The 17386-nt window shown below is 41.3% G+C and overlaps 1 protein-coding gene across 2 annotated transcripts in view; it reads left to right on the top strand.

Annotated features, from left to right (window-relative positions):
• The window catches only part of kaznb (kazrin, periplakin interacting protein b), a 102643-nt gene that overhangs the window by 31610 nt on the left and 53647 nt on the right, over positions 1-17386 (top strand). For both annotated transcript variants that reach the window (XM_086199649.1, XM_086199648.1), the window contains exon 4: positions 10913-11120. In XM_086199649.1, the coding sequence (XP_086055775.1) occupies positions 10913-11120 (208 nt within the window). The remainder of the gene's footprint in view (positions 1-10912; positions 11121-17386) is intronic.

The following is a 17386-nucleotide window of genomic DNA, read 5'->3' as shown; positions in this document are numbered from 1 at the left end:
TGCAGAAAATAGGATCAGAAATGTCAAACACAAACGTTCATAATGAAAACCCAATTTCAGTTCGTCCTCTTGTGTAATGAATCATGTTCTTAATGTTCTCTTCTGTCCCAGCCTTGTTAGTATTCATGAATATGATCACGATTGCTCTCCTCCACTGCTACTCTGAATCCTCTTATGTTTTTCGACTTCTGCATGTTTGAATTAGGCAGTGTGGTGTTTTGGCTGGCTGCAGCTCTGTGCTCTGCCTCAACGCTCCACTTATTGCAGTTTGACTGCTTTGGTGTTTCCAGGGATCTCAGCTGAAAGCCCATCACCCTGCACAATCATGCATCATCTTTCACCGCTGTTGCCAGATTATAGAATCTTAATTTTGTTACAACTCAGTGGAGAGCCATTCTGCTCAGTCATGAATCTTTGTGATATATATTTTTTTATTTTTTTGGAGAGAGCAGATGGTATTTTAATGAACTCCGCAGACGATTGATTGATACTTGTCCTCTGGCAAAGCTGACATTTACTGCCAGACAGGTGCTTTTTAAAGGAGCTGTCATTGTTATTTTTGGGAGCCACAACCAGCCTCAGTCTTTCTGTGTTGTCCATCACTCCTGTTTGAAGTGTCCATTTAACCATTTATTGAGTCACAAAAATGTTACAAATAATATTACAATCATCCCTGTAAGAGACATCATCTTGTAGATATGCACCAGTCCACATTTTTCAGCTCTGTGACTGCCAGAGCTCTTTTTTCTCTAATATTTTCATTATTGTTGTTTTTAATCTGCATTCTGTGTTCAGCTCATGAGACTACCAGCAGAAAACCATAGCTACATGGACAGTTGTTAAATCAGAAGTTGACCTTATCTAACCTTTCTCTGTGTGAACATCATCATCATCACTGTGATACAAAGAAACTGTTGATGCCTTACTGCCATATCTTGTGTAGGTGAGCCTCGCTAAAGTGATGATATATATATTTAACCATTGTAATGCAAATGACAACTCGGGATGCATTAACCGAGCTGTGAACTACACACCCCAGAAACTCTACCTCATCCGTGGTTATGTTTAGGCATGGGATGTCTCCTCAGGGACAGCTAGAAAAACAATTAAATGACCATTAAGCCTATGAAGAATTGGATAATGAAAAGCGTTTGTCTTGTAGGCCTCTCCTTTTTCAGCATGATTTTTATCCTCAGTAAACAAACTGCCTTTTATTGTGGCTTTAAACTTTACCGATAAACAAATGGTCTGGCTGTCCTCCTCTTTCCTGCTTGGTATTGTATATTTATCTACTTGGGATTGTCTCAGTTTTCTCCTCCTTCCTATGGTAGAACCACACATGCACACAGCTGGACAACCGATGAGTTTCCCTAAACCCACACAACACTCCAATTTAGACTCCAATTTAGCTCCAGGAACACAGTTACCAGAGGAACAATAATAGATGTGCAGGCACATGTCTGTAAGGTTTAGCTGCTTGGCCATGTACTCTAGAGCACAGAGTCATTTATTCATCATGACTGTAACATAATATGGTAATTAGTTTGCCCACATGCAACATTTTTAGAGAGAGAAAGGAACATGACATTATTTGTTTTCCATGGATCTTAGTATAATGACCTGTTAATCCCTTACAAGAGCTCAGCTCCCCAAGCTAGACAAGTTGTGGATTCTGACAAACTAATTTAACATGCAGATTAATGCAATTCCCAGTTCCTGCAGGACTCAGCTTATTAAACACTTTTAAATCACATACATTTACAATAGGAATAAGGTCAGGCCATTAAATAAAAGACGTATTACAAAAGTAGCTCATCAGCACAGTTTGTCTCTCTAAACACATTTACATAACTGCTTCATTTTTTTTTTGCACTAATATGTAAATTTGCCGTAGCCTTTAACTGTAGTCTAAAGCAGGTTTTCAGCAGGAAAATGAACCTCTCCTCTCCCTCCATTATATTCATGCATGAGTCAGCCATATTGCTCTAATTAAAATAATCAAAGTCCTGCTGTCAGGTTGGCACTTCTTCAGCACTGTTGTGGTTTGTGTTTAATTGCTTTTGCATTTTAATGTTTGAGCTATCTGAGTGTGTATGTGTGTGTGTGTGTGTGTGTGTGTGTGTTTGTGTGTGTGTGTGTGTGTGTGCGCGCGCGCATGCATGTGTGTATGGGAGAGAAAGTGTGTGTTTGTGCTGCATATGTGCAAGAGAGAGGCTTTCCATGCGGAACAGTAAGTTAAGCCTGGAATACTGAGAGAGTTCCTGCCGGGTCTGGTCATCAGTGTTGCTTTTACTGACTCTCCTCTGCACGCTTGAATGTCTTTCAATTTAGTCCTCCCGATAACTTGGCTCCCTCTTGTAGAGATAAACGTTGAAATATAATAAATGACTTTGCAACTTACCATGTTTTGGCTCCTACCTCCTTCCTCCCTTGCTCTCTCTCTCTCTCTCTCTCTCTCTCTGTGCCCTTCTATTTGCTTTATTTATCTTTCTCTCGCTTCCCTTGTTGCACTTTTTTCAACATGTTCCAACAAGTTTCATATCTTGTGGTATCAGCTTTGGCCAAAGATGTATTCCCCCATATGAGGCAACTTGTACTTCTTGGGGATATATTTTCATGGCACCAAAGAGCTCTCATAGATTAAAAAAAAAAAAAAAATCCATCCATTACTTAATTTAAAATAAAAGAATCTTATCATTCTTCGTCGCAAACATTTGTAAAGACATTAGTGTGGTAATGATTGGACGTTTTTTTCCCTGTTTGCAATATGAATTTTTGATAAGAAGCAGCCTGGAGATGCGTAGAAAAGAGGAAATTGGAGAAAGTGTACTTGCATACAAAAGCTGCTGGAGGACAGCGATAAAGCGTGATGGAGTAATCATTGTCTCTAGTGTTGCTATTCATTGGAACGGTTCTCCAGAGTGGGAACACATGATAGTGAGATGAGTCTCTTAATCAATAGGCTCTGCAGATGTGACTTTACAGGCGCCGGGAAGAGGATAAGCTCCTTATCAATACAGTGTAGTGAAACAGCTCTCCATCAGATATGGATTAACCTGTCCTTACTACTGCACAGTTGTTTTTCTCTAAAACTTTCTGACAGTTATTTGCTTACCCGGCTACAGTAAACCGGAACATTCCCTCTTCGTCTCAGTGTAAAGTCTGTTTTCATTGCGTGTGTAGACTTTGGTTACTTAAAGGAATGATTTGCGCATTTGCTTGAGTTAGATGACAAATTCGTCAAAGAATAAAGCTTCAGCTAGCAGCCGCCTAGCTCATTTTAGCTCAGATTAGGAGTACGTTTGGTGATAAGGGTGAACAGCTAGCCTGGCTCATTCCAAAGGTCATACAATCTACTTGCTAACTCCTCGGTAGCTCACTAATTCATGGGTTTCGTTCCTGGAGGTAATGTGATGATTGTTCGTTAGTAGGATAGCTATAAAAAAAAATACACTAATGGACTTATTTTTACAAAATTTTATATCGTGGATCCTGGGCCACTGGTGGATTAGAGCAGTTAGTATTGTTTACTGAACATCTTAGATGTATTCCAATCAAATTACTTGATCTGTTGGAAATAATCTTCTCTATGCCTTGGATTTCTGAAGGGAGTGTATGGATTATGATCTAAATTGGTGATCTGGACGGATTATTTTGGTAATTTGACAGAAAGTGCACATACATATGGGTATGTGTGTGTGTGTCAGTGTGTGTATGTATATATGTATACACATATATATGTAGACGTTAATTGCAATTTACTGTATATGTTAGGGAATTTCTTGTCCTAGAGCAGTAATATAGACCCCTCTCCAACCAGTAGAGACAGGAAATTAAGGAAGACATATAAGATGTATACTTTTTCATTTCTGTTTTCAGACAGCAAGAATACAACATCAATAAATGAGCTTTAGAAGAGCCAGATGAATTGTTTCCACATCTGTTCAGTCCTGATGCTAAGTTAAGCTAATCACCTCAGGCCTTTATGAAGACCGTTCATCGAACTTTCTGTCAGAAAGCAAATACAGGAGAGCATATTTCCTGTAATGTTCAATCACGGAATGAGATCATCTTCTTCCCTTGTATGACTTTGAAATGGATTCTGTGGCCTTCAAAATAAAACTTCTGTCAAACCTTCAGAGAGAAACCCAGGGAGCAGCTTTAAACCTTCATTTCTCACCGTCTCAGTTATGTTCCGGAGGTGTAATCTAACATGCTCTCTGCAGCCTGCCGTCATTAGCCAATAAATAACTAAACGTATATCATAAATCAACAGAGAGTGCTGTGTCAGGGTGATTTCCCCTGCAGTTGCAGCGTGGAAATCACTCTGCTGAGAAAAGAAAGAGATGACAGGGGAAGGTTTGGGAATGAATGGAGTTATTTAGAAAATGTCTTACCTTGAGAGATGTAGCTTTACCTCGAGACCCCCCTTCTAACCTTTGGAGGTTTAGTGAGGTAAAACTGGGATGGAGCTGCTTCTAGGCACATGTTATTTGGATTCACTGAAATGATAATTTAATTACATTGCTGATTAGAACAGTGTCAGCTATCTTTCCCATCCTCATCTCTCATTCTCTCAACATGTCATTTGGCCCCCTGCAGAAGAGAAGCAGTGACAGGGGTGAGGAACTCAATTAGTCGGCGTCAAACTAGCTGAGAGTGTAACACTACATGCAAAACAGACACCTTTTGTATTGATGCTGTGATCTCACTGTGATCTGCATGTCTTTAGAGAGAACTGGATGTCTGTATGTTTCAGTCAGCCTGGGAACGAGCAGACATATTGTGCTGGTAATGGATTCTAGAGACCAGTGGGAGAAGAGGCCATGACAGGAAGCAGCCAGCAGGGAGCAGAAGTGAGATGGAGGGGAAATGAGGCATGAAGTTACACGGGTCTCAGTGGAGGGAGGAATGTGTGAAGGAATGTCTTTTTTTTTTTTTTTTGCAGTTTGATTCTCCATTGCCATACATATATGTCTCATCTAGCTGGTCTTTATATTCACGAGAGCTTTCCTCCTCCACTCCTCCATCCTCTCCCCCATCCATGTCCTGGAGACAGGCCTTTATCTTGGTGCTCATCAAGGCCTCTGGTATCGCGTTTCATCCTCTACCTCGTCGACGGTTATGTCCAAGTGGAGAGGCTGTCGAAGTGTTTATTATTACCAGACATTAGAGATGGGAGGAGGTTGTGCCCCCGAGGCGTTGGAGAGCAACTTGGGGAGAATGTTGGGTGACAGACGTGTTGAGTTTGACAGCAGATAATTGGTGCCTCTCTCCAGATCTTATCACAGTCTCCACTGGGCAGCATCAGGGATCAGAGTCTCATCACCAAAGTTCATGCTTCAGACAAGCTGCTGCTGCTTTGTACAGTTCAAAAACTTGTCGACAGAATGAGTGTTCACTGATAGAATACTATACAGCGATGCCAGGAACGGACTGGATTCTCAAAAGTCTCTCAGCAAATCACCATGTAATGTTCTGCTAATGTTTTCAACAGGAAGTTTTGTTTTTTTTTCCCAAGAATGTTCCTCTTAAAGGTCGGGTAGCATTCTCTACAATAACAATTCATATTTAAAGACCTTCATAAACATCACTCTCAATCATTCTGTTTTTTTTTAAAGTATTATCTTTTAGACATTTGAATCCCTGATTAGATTAAAATAACAGATCGAAAAAGGTAACGGGTGTGAGGTTTAGGGCTGCAAACGGTCCTACCTGCTCGGATTGAAACAAGGGATTCAGGACTGGGTCACCTCATGGCTTTTTTTTTAAGCTGTGAATTTTCTTTACGTCCCAAGAAATGTATTTTCTATTAAAAGGATCCATTGCAACATTTTATTCCAAATTCTATGTATCATAGGGTTAAATGAACCCTCTATAATATGAGAATGTTCCTCGCTAGCCAGGTTGGTGATGCAGGGATGACAGGTATTCCTTCGTTAGAGTTGAGTGTAAAATATTGTTAAAGAAAATTTATTATAGTCAGTTTCTTTGACAGCAGCAACACTGACGTGATAAAACACACAAAACTTCTCCAGTCATTATGAGCTGGAACTGAAGCGCACACACACTGCAGTTGCATTTTTACTATCAAGCTCTTTTATTATCAACTTCAATAAATTTGTCTTTTAACATCATGCTGTTTTTAAATGGTAATTTCCAAAGGATATTTTGTTTTTCTAGTATATTTGACAGAGTGACATGAAAACAAAGAATACCATGGAAAGTGGAGTTTGCCGATAAAGGGAGAAAAGCGAAGGGAAACAGGAAGAGAGAAATAGATGAGCTCCCACTCACTGTTTGCTCCATCAATGCCCCTCTGTCCCCGGGTGTCACCACCTCTCTTGAACTGTCAGAGACATAAATACCCGTTTTTTTTCTTCTTCCAACTGTGACATTTGCATTTGTTAAATCTGCATTCTGTGAGGAAATTCAAAGCAGTTAACTTGCAGAGTCTCAGCTTCCAGAAATTTTCTCTCATCAGTCATTCACATTATGCTGCAATGTTGATTCAGAGTAGTCACCCTACATACACTGGTGGCACATCTATTCCCTCCTGCAATGTAAAATAATCAGTCACAGCATGAACTCACACACACACACACACACACACACACACACACGCACACATTCAATTCTATAGCATTTGTCATATATGTCCAAATAGAATCAATTTCCATGCAACTCCTTTGCACTGGAAATCGCTGCGACAGTCCCATTTTTGTCTTTACTGTGTCGAAAAGGAAAATATGTACGTCTGTTCTCACTCAAACTCCTCTCATCTTTTTCATGCAATGCTTTTTGCCTTCTTCTCTGCTTGACACATACAAATGCATGAACGGACCAAAGTTAAAATCAAATGTGATGTCAATTAACCTGTCTCTGAGTAAGAAAATAAAATCAACGCACTGTGATGTTTGCGGAGACCCTTTATTTCCACCATTAGATGTTCTGAAAATTGCTGTTTTGTTTGTTTCCAGCAGAAAGAAAATGACAGTTTTGAAAATTCATTGGTAAGTGCTGTCTGAAAGTTCAGATAGAGACGCTCTAAACTCTCGGGGTGGAATACATTACATAATGTGGGGCCTTGTCCGTGGAAGGGCTGATTTTGACAGGATGGATTTTCATTTTGCTCTATACCACATTAGCAATGATGCACCATCAACTGAACCCCAGAAATTTCAATTTCAGATCTGCTCTTATCATTAATAAGGTTTTATGTGGAAATTAAATTAAGAGCATTTATTGTGTATGAGTAAACAGAGCACAGATCTTCCATTTTCATATCCTGCTCTTGACATATTTGATCAATTTATTTGCCAAAATGTAAATGAAATAGAGCTATAAAGCAATCCTGACCACAGACAGTGCAAACACAAGCGTGTCTTTTAGTCTTTACTGTAAAACTCTAGCTCAAGTGTCATCTTGCATCATTTTGGAGAGCTTTAACTCTGCTCTGTGTGCCACGAGGCCTCTGCGTGGGAAGTGGGAGTCCTCGACCAACACGTTGTCACCCTGATGGATCCTCTTGCTTGCACATCATCACCCCTATGAAACACAAGTGATGATTTCATCTCAGCTCAAGGGTGCATGTCAACCCCGTGTGAAATAATGAACGTGTCATTTAAACGACACAACACACCTTTCAGTGAGTTTCTTCTAGTCCTCAGTTTTGCATCTGCTCTTTTCTGAACATATTTCAAACTGACACATTATAACCACCACAAAAATCGTCTCCTCATAATACATAATAGATTTCAGTGGGTCTCGTAATGTGGAGGGGATATTTTTTCCAGGCCCCTTATAAGACTGAATTAATAGTTGAGCAGGGCCTTATATCACTTTGTTATTGGCAAAAAAATGGAAAGCATTCTCTTGTGCAAGTCGATATTCAATTAACTCAAGCAGGCAGTCATAGTGACTGTTTATCAATACCTCTTTTTAACTGCACACCCTCGGTGCACTTAATTAAACATCACATTAATAGCATCAAACAAGTGAGCACACTAACAACACAAACACTTGGCTGAGTTTGGAAAGTGAACTTAGACTGTAGACCCTGAACTGATCTGAGGTCTGCGGCAAGGCACGGTTTCAGTCCAGTTGATGACACAGTAGAGGACTTTGTCTGTTTTGGACATGCTGCCGTTACTCATCCCGAATGTATTTGTCTGGATGTGTATCAGGGACATGTCCTGACTTCTGACCTTAAAATTGTTCATTTCCTCAGTGTGGCATCTGAAAACCATCCCTGACGTTGCGCAGAGCCGATCACTGTTGTGATTTCATATGAAGGAAATCTTAGCTGCCGTGTTGCTTCTGCAAATCTTTGGAATAACAGGATGAGAGCGGGAGACCACCCTCGTCCCTGCCCTGTGTCACAGGCAGAGCTGCATTTGTCCTTTGCCAATCAGCTACGAATCAGGGCCAGTGCACTAATCAGCTACAGAGATGTGACCGTCTAGACAAGGATAATGATCTGTTTACATGTAATCAAACATGCTAGTGATGGTATAGATCTGCTCTAGCAACCGCAGTCATTACTGTGATGGTCAGAAACACTGTATTGTATTCTGTGAATTGTTCCCTCATGACTGACATTTTTGTGCATTCAACATTGATGCAGAAGACGTTGATGCCAGAAAGTACATTTTTGCATCTTAACTTGGTTCCATCTTTGATCAAGTGTTGGCATTACTTACTATTTGAGCACCACTACTGTACTTTTACAGTACTCATTTTATGTAAAACTAGAAATACTGCAATGTGTAACTGTCACAGTGACCTCTGACCCCCAAAATCGTTTTTGCTTGTTCTAAATATAAAGTACCTGCAAGGTAACCTGAGATGTCTGACCACATTGGTGGGAGTGACCAGAAACTTTAAGCTTTTGCCACTAAAACCCTGTCAGTTCCTCTGTGAGCCCCAGTGGAAGCTCGTGCTGAATTTCAAAGATTCCCTCAAGATTCTCATAAATGAGGATGTAGACGATGTCACAGTGTGAGGTGACAGTGAACTTGCCTTTTGCTCTTTGACCAACAAAACCTTTTCAGATCCTCCTTGGGTTCCAGAGGAAGTTTGTGCCAATTTCGACCAGAATCGGAGAACGGGATGGATGGGGGGGCGTCTGTATGGACGCATTCCTTGGATTCAACTGGAATGATACTCAAAGCAGGCGCTCATAAAAATGAGCAAGGGAACAATATTAGATGCAGAAAAGATTTATGGCTTAAATCTGAAGAGGCTTTCACTTATATATTATGCTTATTACTTGTTTTTATTGCTATTATATTTGGCAGTGATATTCAGTGATATCGCAGGTGTGATGAGGGAGCTGGATGTTACTGTACACACGTGCTCCAACAGACGCTTCTATGCACGAGTGTGAATATCCACCAATATATTTTTTCAAGACGTTCAACTGAAAAGAAATGTCTGGGCTTTTTTTTTTTTTTTTTTTTGGACTAATTGGGTGAATGAAGTAGTTGAACAAACTATCAGTTTAAGTAACAAGTTCTGCTTGACGGACAGCCTCAATCTCTTGCAGTCTCGTCCTCGTTTGTAACTCTGCCATCGTGTGAATACCAAAGAGCGTTGAGTTATTATCACTGGAGCCTCGGACGACAGCATCTTAGTGATCTATCACTCATCGGCCTACGGTTCTTTCCACAAACAGGACATGTTTTCTTATTTAGGAAATGAAAGGTCAAATGTAGATTCAAAGTAGCTCACCAATATCTGGGATTGTTTTAAGTTAAGATAAACAGTCTTCCTCTATCTGTGATTTTTTTTTTTTTTTTTTTGCGTGTGTGATAGAATTTTCGAGCTGTACAGATAAGACTTGGAAGTGGTGGTGCTGGTGGTGTTTGTTTGTTGGGCTCGGGGATAAGCTGAAATAGAATCGTTTTTTGTTTTTTTTTATCAAAGAAGCAAAGCTTGTTCTCCTCACAGCTCCATTGCAATTCTGCGGGCCTCTCCTCTTTGTGTTCAGCCCATTTGAAAACTGTGCCTCTGTCCGCTGCTAAGTTTGCTCTTCGAGTTGAAAAGTTTTCCCCTTGGGTGCCTTGAGCCAGCCCCCCTCTCCTTTCCAGTGATGTGGGGGTGAACTTTCCCAGGACAAAGAGATGAATATATAATGGAATGAAAAAGGGGGGTGGGTGGGAGAGACAAAAAGATAGCGGGTGTATGAGGGAGGAAGGGAGAGTGGGAGCAGGAGGGGGGAAATAGAGAGGGCTTGACAAGTGCTTGTCAAAGGGTTCAATGTGCTGCCAAGTCGTGAGCGTGGGGACGCAGAGAAAGGAAGAAGTAGAGAGAAACAGTCTGTACTTTTCTCCTTTTTTCAGACCAAACTTCTAACTCATAACAGACTCCATAGGGTGTGGGATACACAGCATACTCTAGTGAAGGAGTTGCCCGAGAGCAGCTCAGTCCAACTGCATCCCCTGCATCTCCCCTGGTCCTTCAGCACATGGTACAGTCCATTTAAAGGCTGCATGTCATCTCAGTTTGTGCTGGGTCCTCTCTGAGAGCAGCTGCTCATAGCACATTCTCCTCGGCGGGAGGACTCACTTTCCCCTCCGCCTGCTGGGCTACGTCTCTTTCACCTCTTTTCTTCTCTCCTTATATTCTCTCTTTCTCTCACACTCTTCTTTGCTCTGGACACACACACACACACACACACACACACACACAAACACACACACACACACACACACATGCAGTAACAGGTAGACCTCATCTTTGCTGCTCACGAGAACAGAGAAGGGACCGGCATTTTTTATATGTTTGAAGTAAATTGTGAGAGGGGAAGCACAGGTGGAGGAGGAGGAGGAAGAGGAGAGGGTCTTAGCTTCACACCCTCCTGCAATGCTCCACCTGACACCATGCTGCTCTGTGTGGATTTGGTCCTCAGGGGAAAATCCTTAAAATGATGGAAGACAACAAACAGCTGGCACAGAGGATCGATGGGGCCATCCAGTCTGCCAGCCAGGAAGTGACCAACCTCCGCTCCGAGCTCTCGGCCACCAGCTGCAGGCTGGCAGAGTTGGGTGCTAGTAGCCCCCCTGCCTTGGAGAACCACCACCAACACAACCACCATGATGACAGCCTCCACTACCGGGGTGAGTGTCTCAACATGACTTAAGCCACTTTCACAGACAGGAACCAGACTCAAAACTAGTTGCTTTTAAGATTTGGGGCAAACCCCGTGTCCGTAATGAATAAAACACAGATTAAATTAAGCGTTTGGCCAGCAGAGGTTGAGGTCAGAAAGATGAATGTAAGGTTACGTTAACAACCTAAAAGTGACTTCAGAAACGTATGTGAGCAAAGCTAATCCCATGCCTTCCTGCATACGAGAGTGAGAACATGTGGGACTCTCGGAGATCAACAGTGGGAAGAATTCGGGGAATGTGATTAATATCATTCCGCTGCTCCTCTGCTGACTTATTTTTCCCCCAAACACCGATGACAGTATAGAGGGGAACAGTTTGGAAGGAAAGAGAACAAGACACAGACTTGAGTGTTGTTATTAGGAGGGAGGGGTTGAGGTTAGAGAGCGTGGGCCAAAGCCGGTCTGGGTTTGGTTTCCCAGGCAGCAGCTGGGCTCCAATGGGGCTACACACTCTCTCTAGCTCTGGCTCTTTCCCTGCTCTCTTCCAGGTCTGGCAGTCTTAAACCATGTTGAATGTACAGGAACTGTATGGTAACGTCCCTGGTGGGAGCTGGCGACACCCTGGCACAGTTATTTAGCTTTGAAGAATAAATGGGACCGCTTATTACGACTTAATTGGCTCCAGTTCTGCTTAATGGGTAGCACTTAATATTAAGATGCTAGTATGAGCATGAATTGATGGGTAAAAAAGGCCCTTGAATGCGTAATAAAGGACTTATTAGCTTGGTAAGGTATTTTTCCTACTTTTGTTGTGGAAGTTGTGAAAAGCTTTGTTAACTTCTTATAAGTGTGAAATAAAATTTGTTATGATCATAATAAAGAAACAACAAAGCTATTCATAGTTATATAGTGTTCTATACATATATACATAAATGTATAAATATGTATGTATATAGTCTTACTAACACATCATAAGTTCTCTATTATCTATCAATTAACACCTCTAACAAGCTATTAATGATACTTATTCTACCACCAGACCAGGAGGAGTGTTTCCGCTGTACTCATGCTGCATGTCTGCATTCTCTTTCAGTTCCTATCTTGTTTTTCTTGCGTCTAATTCGTCCTACAGTAGGCTATTGCTATGTACCTCACATCCTGGAATGATTAATGACAGGCTTTATTTTGTAATGATTGCAACAGTGACGGCGGAAGTCCCTGAGATCATGTTTGCCTGTTTCTCTGATGTCTGAGAGGAAGAGTAAACACCACTGTGTGTGTTCAAATCAATCACATTTATTGATTGGTCATGACCAACTTCAGGCGTTCAACAGAATATAGGTTGACATGGCATGTTTCCATTAACGAGACTGTACCAGTTGTTTAGCTTGCTGAGCAAGAGGGGGGGAAAGTCACGTTGCAGAGAAATGAGCAAGCGGAATAGAGCAGCAGGTGATTCTCTGAGCCATGAATCAGAGCTATGGTCTAAAACAACTTTTTTTTTAAATGACTATTTTCACTGTAAACTGGTTAATTATTGATTGGTGATAACACCCTTCAGGCACATGAAAACACTGTAAGGTGTTTACTCCCAAATAGCATCATCTCTTCCAGTTGTCTTCAACTGGTTTAATTTTGAGAAGTAAACCACTGTCCACTGTCATATATTCCTAAAGCCTTTGACAAATAAAGGCAGCAGCACCACTTATTTATGCCAGCAGAGGAACTCACACAACAGTGCAGGGGGTTTCAGTGCCAGAACACTCGCTAAAAACCTGGCAGCTTGAGCAGAGTCATTTTCCAATTGTGTCCCATATCATAAGAAAGAGCCCTGGTAGAAACAAATGGGATTTTTTGGCAACGATAGGTTCCACATATAGACAGCTGAGATTTAAATAATTTCTTTGTCTTTTGTAGTTTATTGAAAAAAGTTGTTACATTGCAAATTGGGTGTAGTGTGGGAAATAAGAATTGTTATTTTTCAATCATTTACAGTAGCCCAGCCATAGTGTTTACAAGGACGTTATCACACGTCGTCTATCTTAAATTCCTTGGGTTAGTTGTGCAGCCTGCATCCTTAAAGCTGTAGTGCATTAGTGTTACACATACATGAACATCCTTTACCTTCAAACTCCTACCAAACAAGCTCACACAGTGCTCAGTAACTCAGTATATGTCTCAGTATATGTAGATTTTAACTGTTGCATTTAATTTACTTCGTCTGGTACTACATCCCACCAGGTTTCTCACCGCTGGACTCGTTTTTACGAAGTCCATTCATGTTGTTATTCAGTCTGTCAAGTCCAGAAGGGGATCCAAAAATTACTCACTATAGCTTTAAGATTTTTATATATATATATATATATATATATATATATATTTTAAGTATTTGCAATTTGACAGCACCTTAACCCTATAGAAATTCATATAATAGAATAATGAGCATATGAATTATAGTGAGAAAATCATAACAGAAATGGAAAAAAAGTTTTTATTAGAAATAAATGTGCCCATTATAATAATAATCTCCTCAGGTGTCAGCGTGGAAGGTTTCAAGGAAGGTGTTCAGGGACTGCCTGTGGCTGATTGCTGCTGTAGGGGTATAATTATCGTGGTACACACGTATGCTGATGCACAAGAACATTACACCTCTGCTGCTTCTCTACATACTGCATATGTGCTGTCACATGCAGGTAGAGTTCATCCCACCCTGCTATTGTGTAATTGGTAAACTCACCTCAGTGATTTTTCCACTCATTCCTCCTCCTGCATTGATGGGTCACTACAAAATACACAACAACAGTTTACTGTTGCAGTTACGTGATTTACTCAGGCATTCATGTTGTGTACATTCACGCATCGAGACTCAATCTGATGTGGTCATCATACCAGTCTGAGGGGGTGATCTGAAACTGTCTGCGATGGTTGCCAGGAGCCTGATGTTTCAGGTGCCAGTGAGGCAATCAAAACAGATCCAGATGGTCCTGTTTGAGTAATAGATTCTCATAAAAATGCGCCATAGTGGTGTGTGGTGTTATGAGGTGGCATTTTACAACTTAGGAAAGTTATCATTCTGGCAATCTTTTGTTACATGAATGTAAGGTTAATGGTAGGCGCAAGACATACATGCTTATTTTCTAGAAATGTGTGGTTGTACAGGATTGATTGATCCGAATGGCACTGTCACGTCAGTCTGGTCTGAAAGCAGCCTTGCTGTTTGGTAGTTAAGCGTGGAGGAACCGCAGTGAGTATCTGTTGTCTCCATCCTGCTTGTTTTCGATCTCTTTTTCACTGCAGCACTGTTAACAGGCTGCCTGACATTCCCACATTCCTGAATGTCAGGGCAGTGATGTCATACTTCCTGTTCCCAGAGTCCAGGCCAGCATAGTCAGGTGACTGAGACACTGAACAACCCAAAGAAAGAACTGGACAAAATCGTCCACTTCCCTGCTGTTCTTCAGAGATCAAAGTGACAAAATAACCCACCTCACCTCAGCAGCATTAAGAGGCTTAGCTTAAGGGTGGTATTTTTTTTTTTTTTTTTTAAGATTTTAAGTTTAAGTTGATTCGTCTGACAGATCTCTGGGCTTAGGCAGTTTAGTGTGTGATGAGCCAGCGTCAGCGTCCAGTGGCTTAGGGAGATTAAACATTCTTTAGGTGTGTATTCCTGACCAGCTCTGGGTGTTTGTTGGTCCATTTATTGGCTCCACGGTGCTCTGGATCAAAGCGGTAGATTTTCTAATATGCATGGCTGGACTTCTGTAAAAATATTGTACTGTGCCTAAATGTCACAATTTTTTGCTGTGTTTCACTACCCTTTGGGCCTTCAGTATCAGCTCTGACAGATGTCCAATAAACACGCAACTTCACGCTTCTGTTCATGTTGGTCTTGGAGTCTGTCTTTACGCAACTCATCATGAGGAACAGGAGATTAAATCGCATCCCCAAACTTTCAGTCACTAAAGCCCTCGTCAGGATTAACTTCACTATCATTTTTCTTTTTTTTTTGTTGTTGTTTTCACATTATGTTTACTAGAGATTGCTTTTCTTATCTTCATAGTAGTTGTACAGTGGAGTCGATGGAAATTAGATTTGCTGTCAGTTACAAAGAACCTGCCTGCTTTTATTCAAGCCTTTGGCAGTAATTTATTCATTACTGGGGTGATGAAACCCCTTTATTATTGGCCCGTCCTCTTAATCCATCACATTGATGTCAAGGCCTTGTTTAACATTCATAAACAACTCTGATGTTTCAGCACCAATCGACTGCAGTGCCACCACACCTTAATGTCCGTCTGATTTGTGAGGGGGAAAAAAAACTTGTCACCTTCTTTATTTCAGGCAAATGTCCTCTAGAATCATTGCGACTGTATTTACACTCCTGGTTCGTGTGCCGTTGGTTGGTGACAGTTGCTCTACTGGACTTAAAAACTTCTTTCTACGTTCTGCTTGTCTCACATCTTTGTGGTCGGTCACTGTCGAGGTAAACAATGAAGATGCAGTAGCATTAAGCGGTGAAGTTACGGATTCTTCCCCTCTCAAACATTAAAATGATCCTCCGGTGGCTGTCGGGCTAAATTACATTCTGAAAACCCTCGTCAGCAGTTTCCATTTGGGAAAGGCCACACCAATGTTTATCCTTCTCTTCTTCAGCTGTCGCCTGACCCACTTTTCTTTTTTCTCTCCTTCATGATTGTTCATTCTTGGTTTTTCTTTTGCAAATAAGTATGATTGTTCAAAATAGTCAGCCACTACCAGCAACCACGTATTCTTCATCTTTCTTCTTCTTCCAAATGGTATGTTTCTTGGCCCACATTAGAGCTGCCACCTCAACTTAAAAATACAATTTACAAGGCAATGTTGGGTTTATTGATTGAATTTAGTTGAGAGGGACGTCGGCTAGAAATGCTAAAGAGAATTGCGGTGAGAAAACAGAGCGTAGTATGTTTGGAACATCGATTTGAAGTAAAAAGAAACACAGATGAAATGTCCTGCAGATTAAATCAGTTCACTTTCTGATTGGAATGAAGATGATCCCGCACATTGGTTTACTGTTTAACCAATACAGACAAATAAAAACACCGTGATTTGAAATGGAAATGATAAAAAAGGAGCACAAGAGTTTGTGCATGTTTGTATCGCTGATTACATGTCCACAGAAATGTTTCCCTCTTCTTTGCAGTAGTCAGCCCTTGACTCCAACAGTGTCAGTGTTTGTCGAGTTTCAATTTTTATTTATAAATCTTTGTTTTATGTTGCAACATATAAAGAAGTTCATTTTTATTTTTGGAATTCACTTTCCAGAAGAGTAGCTCCTCCAACTTTACAGCCCTGTTACACTGAGACGTGAGAGTTGAGTGGGACCCTGTATTCAGAAATAACAGAGCTGAGGCTTTTGAAAACTTCCTCCAAACTGTACTGCGCTGTAAAACAGTCTTGATTAATTATTCTCCTAAAAAGCGGTGATAATCTTTTTCGCCATAGTAGAGAAGCTGGACCGGCTAATGCTCTCCGCTGCAGAGTAATTGTGGGCAAGAATCCTCTCTCCATCTGGCCTGAGTTTGTTAGAGGCCCTGGGTCTCTCATTACTTCAACATGCACACAAGCGAAGCTGGAAACTGAGCGCCAAACTGCCGGGGCGAAATCCCACCCACTCCCACTTTTTATTTCTCGCTGTCTAACTCTCCCCTGGGACCACCCGCCTTCCTGTTCTTAGCCACATGCAAAGAAAGTATGCAATGCACTTGAACCTTCCCCATCTCACATACTGCCACATACCTTCCTCACCCCCCCCCCCCCTTCATATTCCCTGCCTGGCCTCCCTCAGCCACGCCCTGTCTGTGGTCAATGCAGCGTGAGAGGAACTGTGTCCAAACAATAGCTGACAGGCAGCCCCTCACTCCCCGAACATTTCTCCCTCTCTTCCTCTTCCTCACTAGACTTCCTCCAGTAACAGAACTAATCATGGCATAGCAGAGACCCCTGGGTTTTCTCCTCCGATACCAGATGAAAATTCTGGTGGATTGGAGGATTTTGCGCTGTTTGGAGACGATGCAGGCTGCAAGGTTGTTTCCACGGAGAAACATACAGACTTCATTATCCTCTTAAATGATGCTAAACTGATTGCATTCTATACACATTACTTTCATGGAAACTGATTAAATTTTAAAACAATGACTAAATATGTCATGTGAAGGATAGCTGAAAACGAATGACAATAAAAGCTAATCAAAATACAGCGCAAATTAAATTTACCCAACAGGCGAGAATGTG

Source organism: Aulostomus chinensis, chromosome 3 (genome assembly GCF_037954235.1).
Source record: "Aulostomus chinensis isolate RoL2024-O1b breed Wild chromosome 3, RoL_Achi_v1.0, whole genome shotgun sequence".
NCBI classification, from domain to species: domain Eukaryota; kingdom Metazoa; phylum Chordata; class Actinopteri; order Syngnathiformes; family Aulostomidae; genus Aulostomus; species Aulostomus chinensis.
Note: the sequence above shows the minus strand (reverse complement) of the source record. Positions and strands in the feature narration are given on the sequence as shown.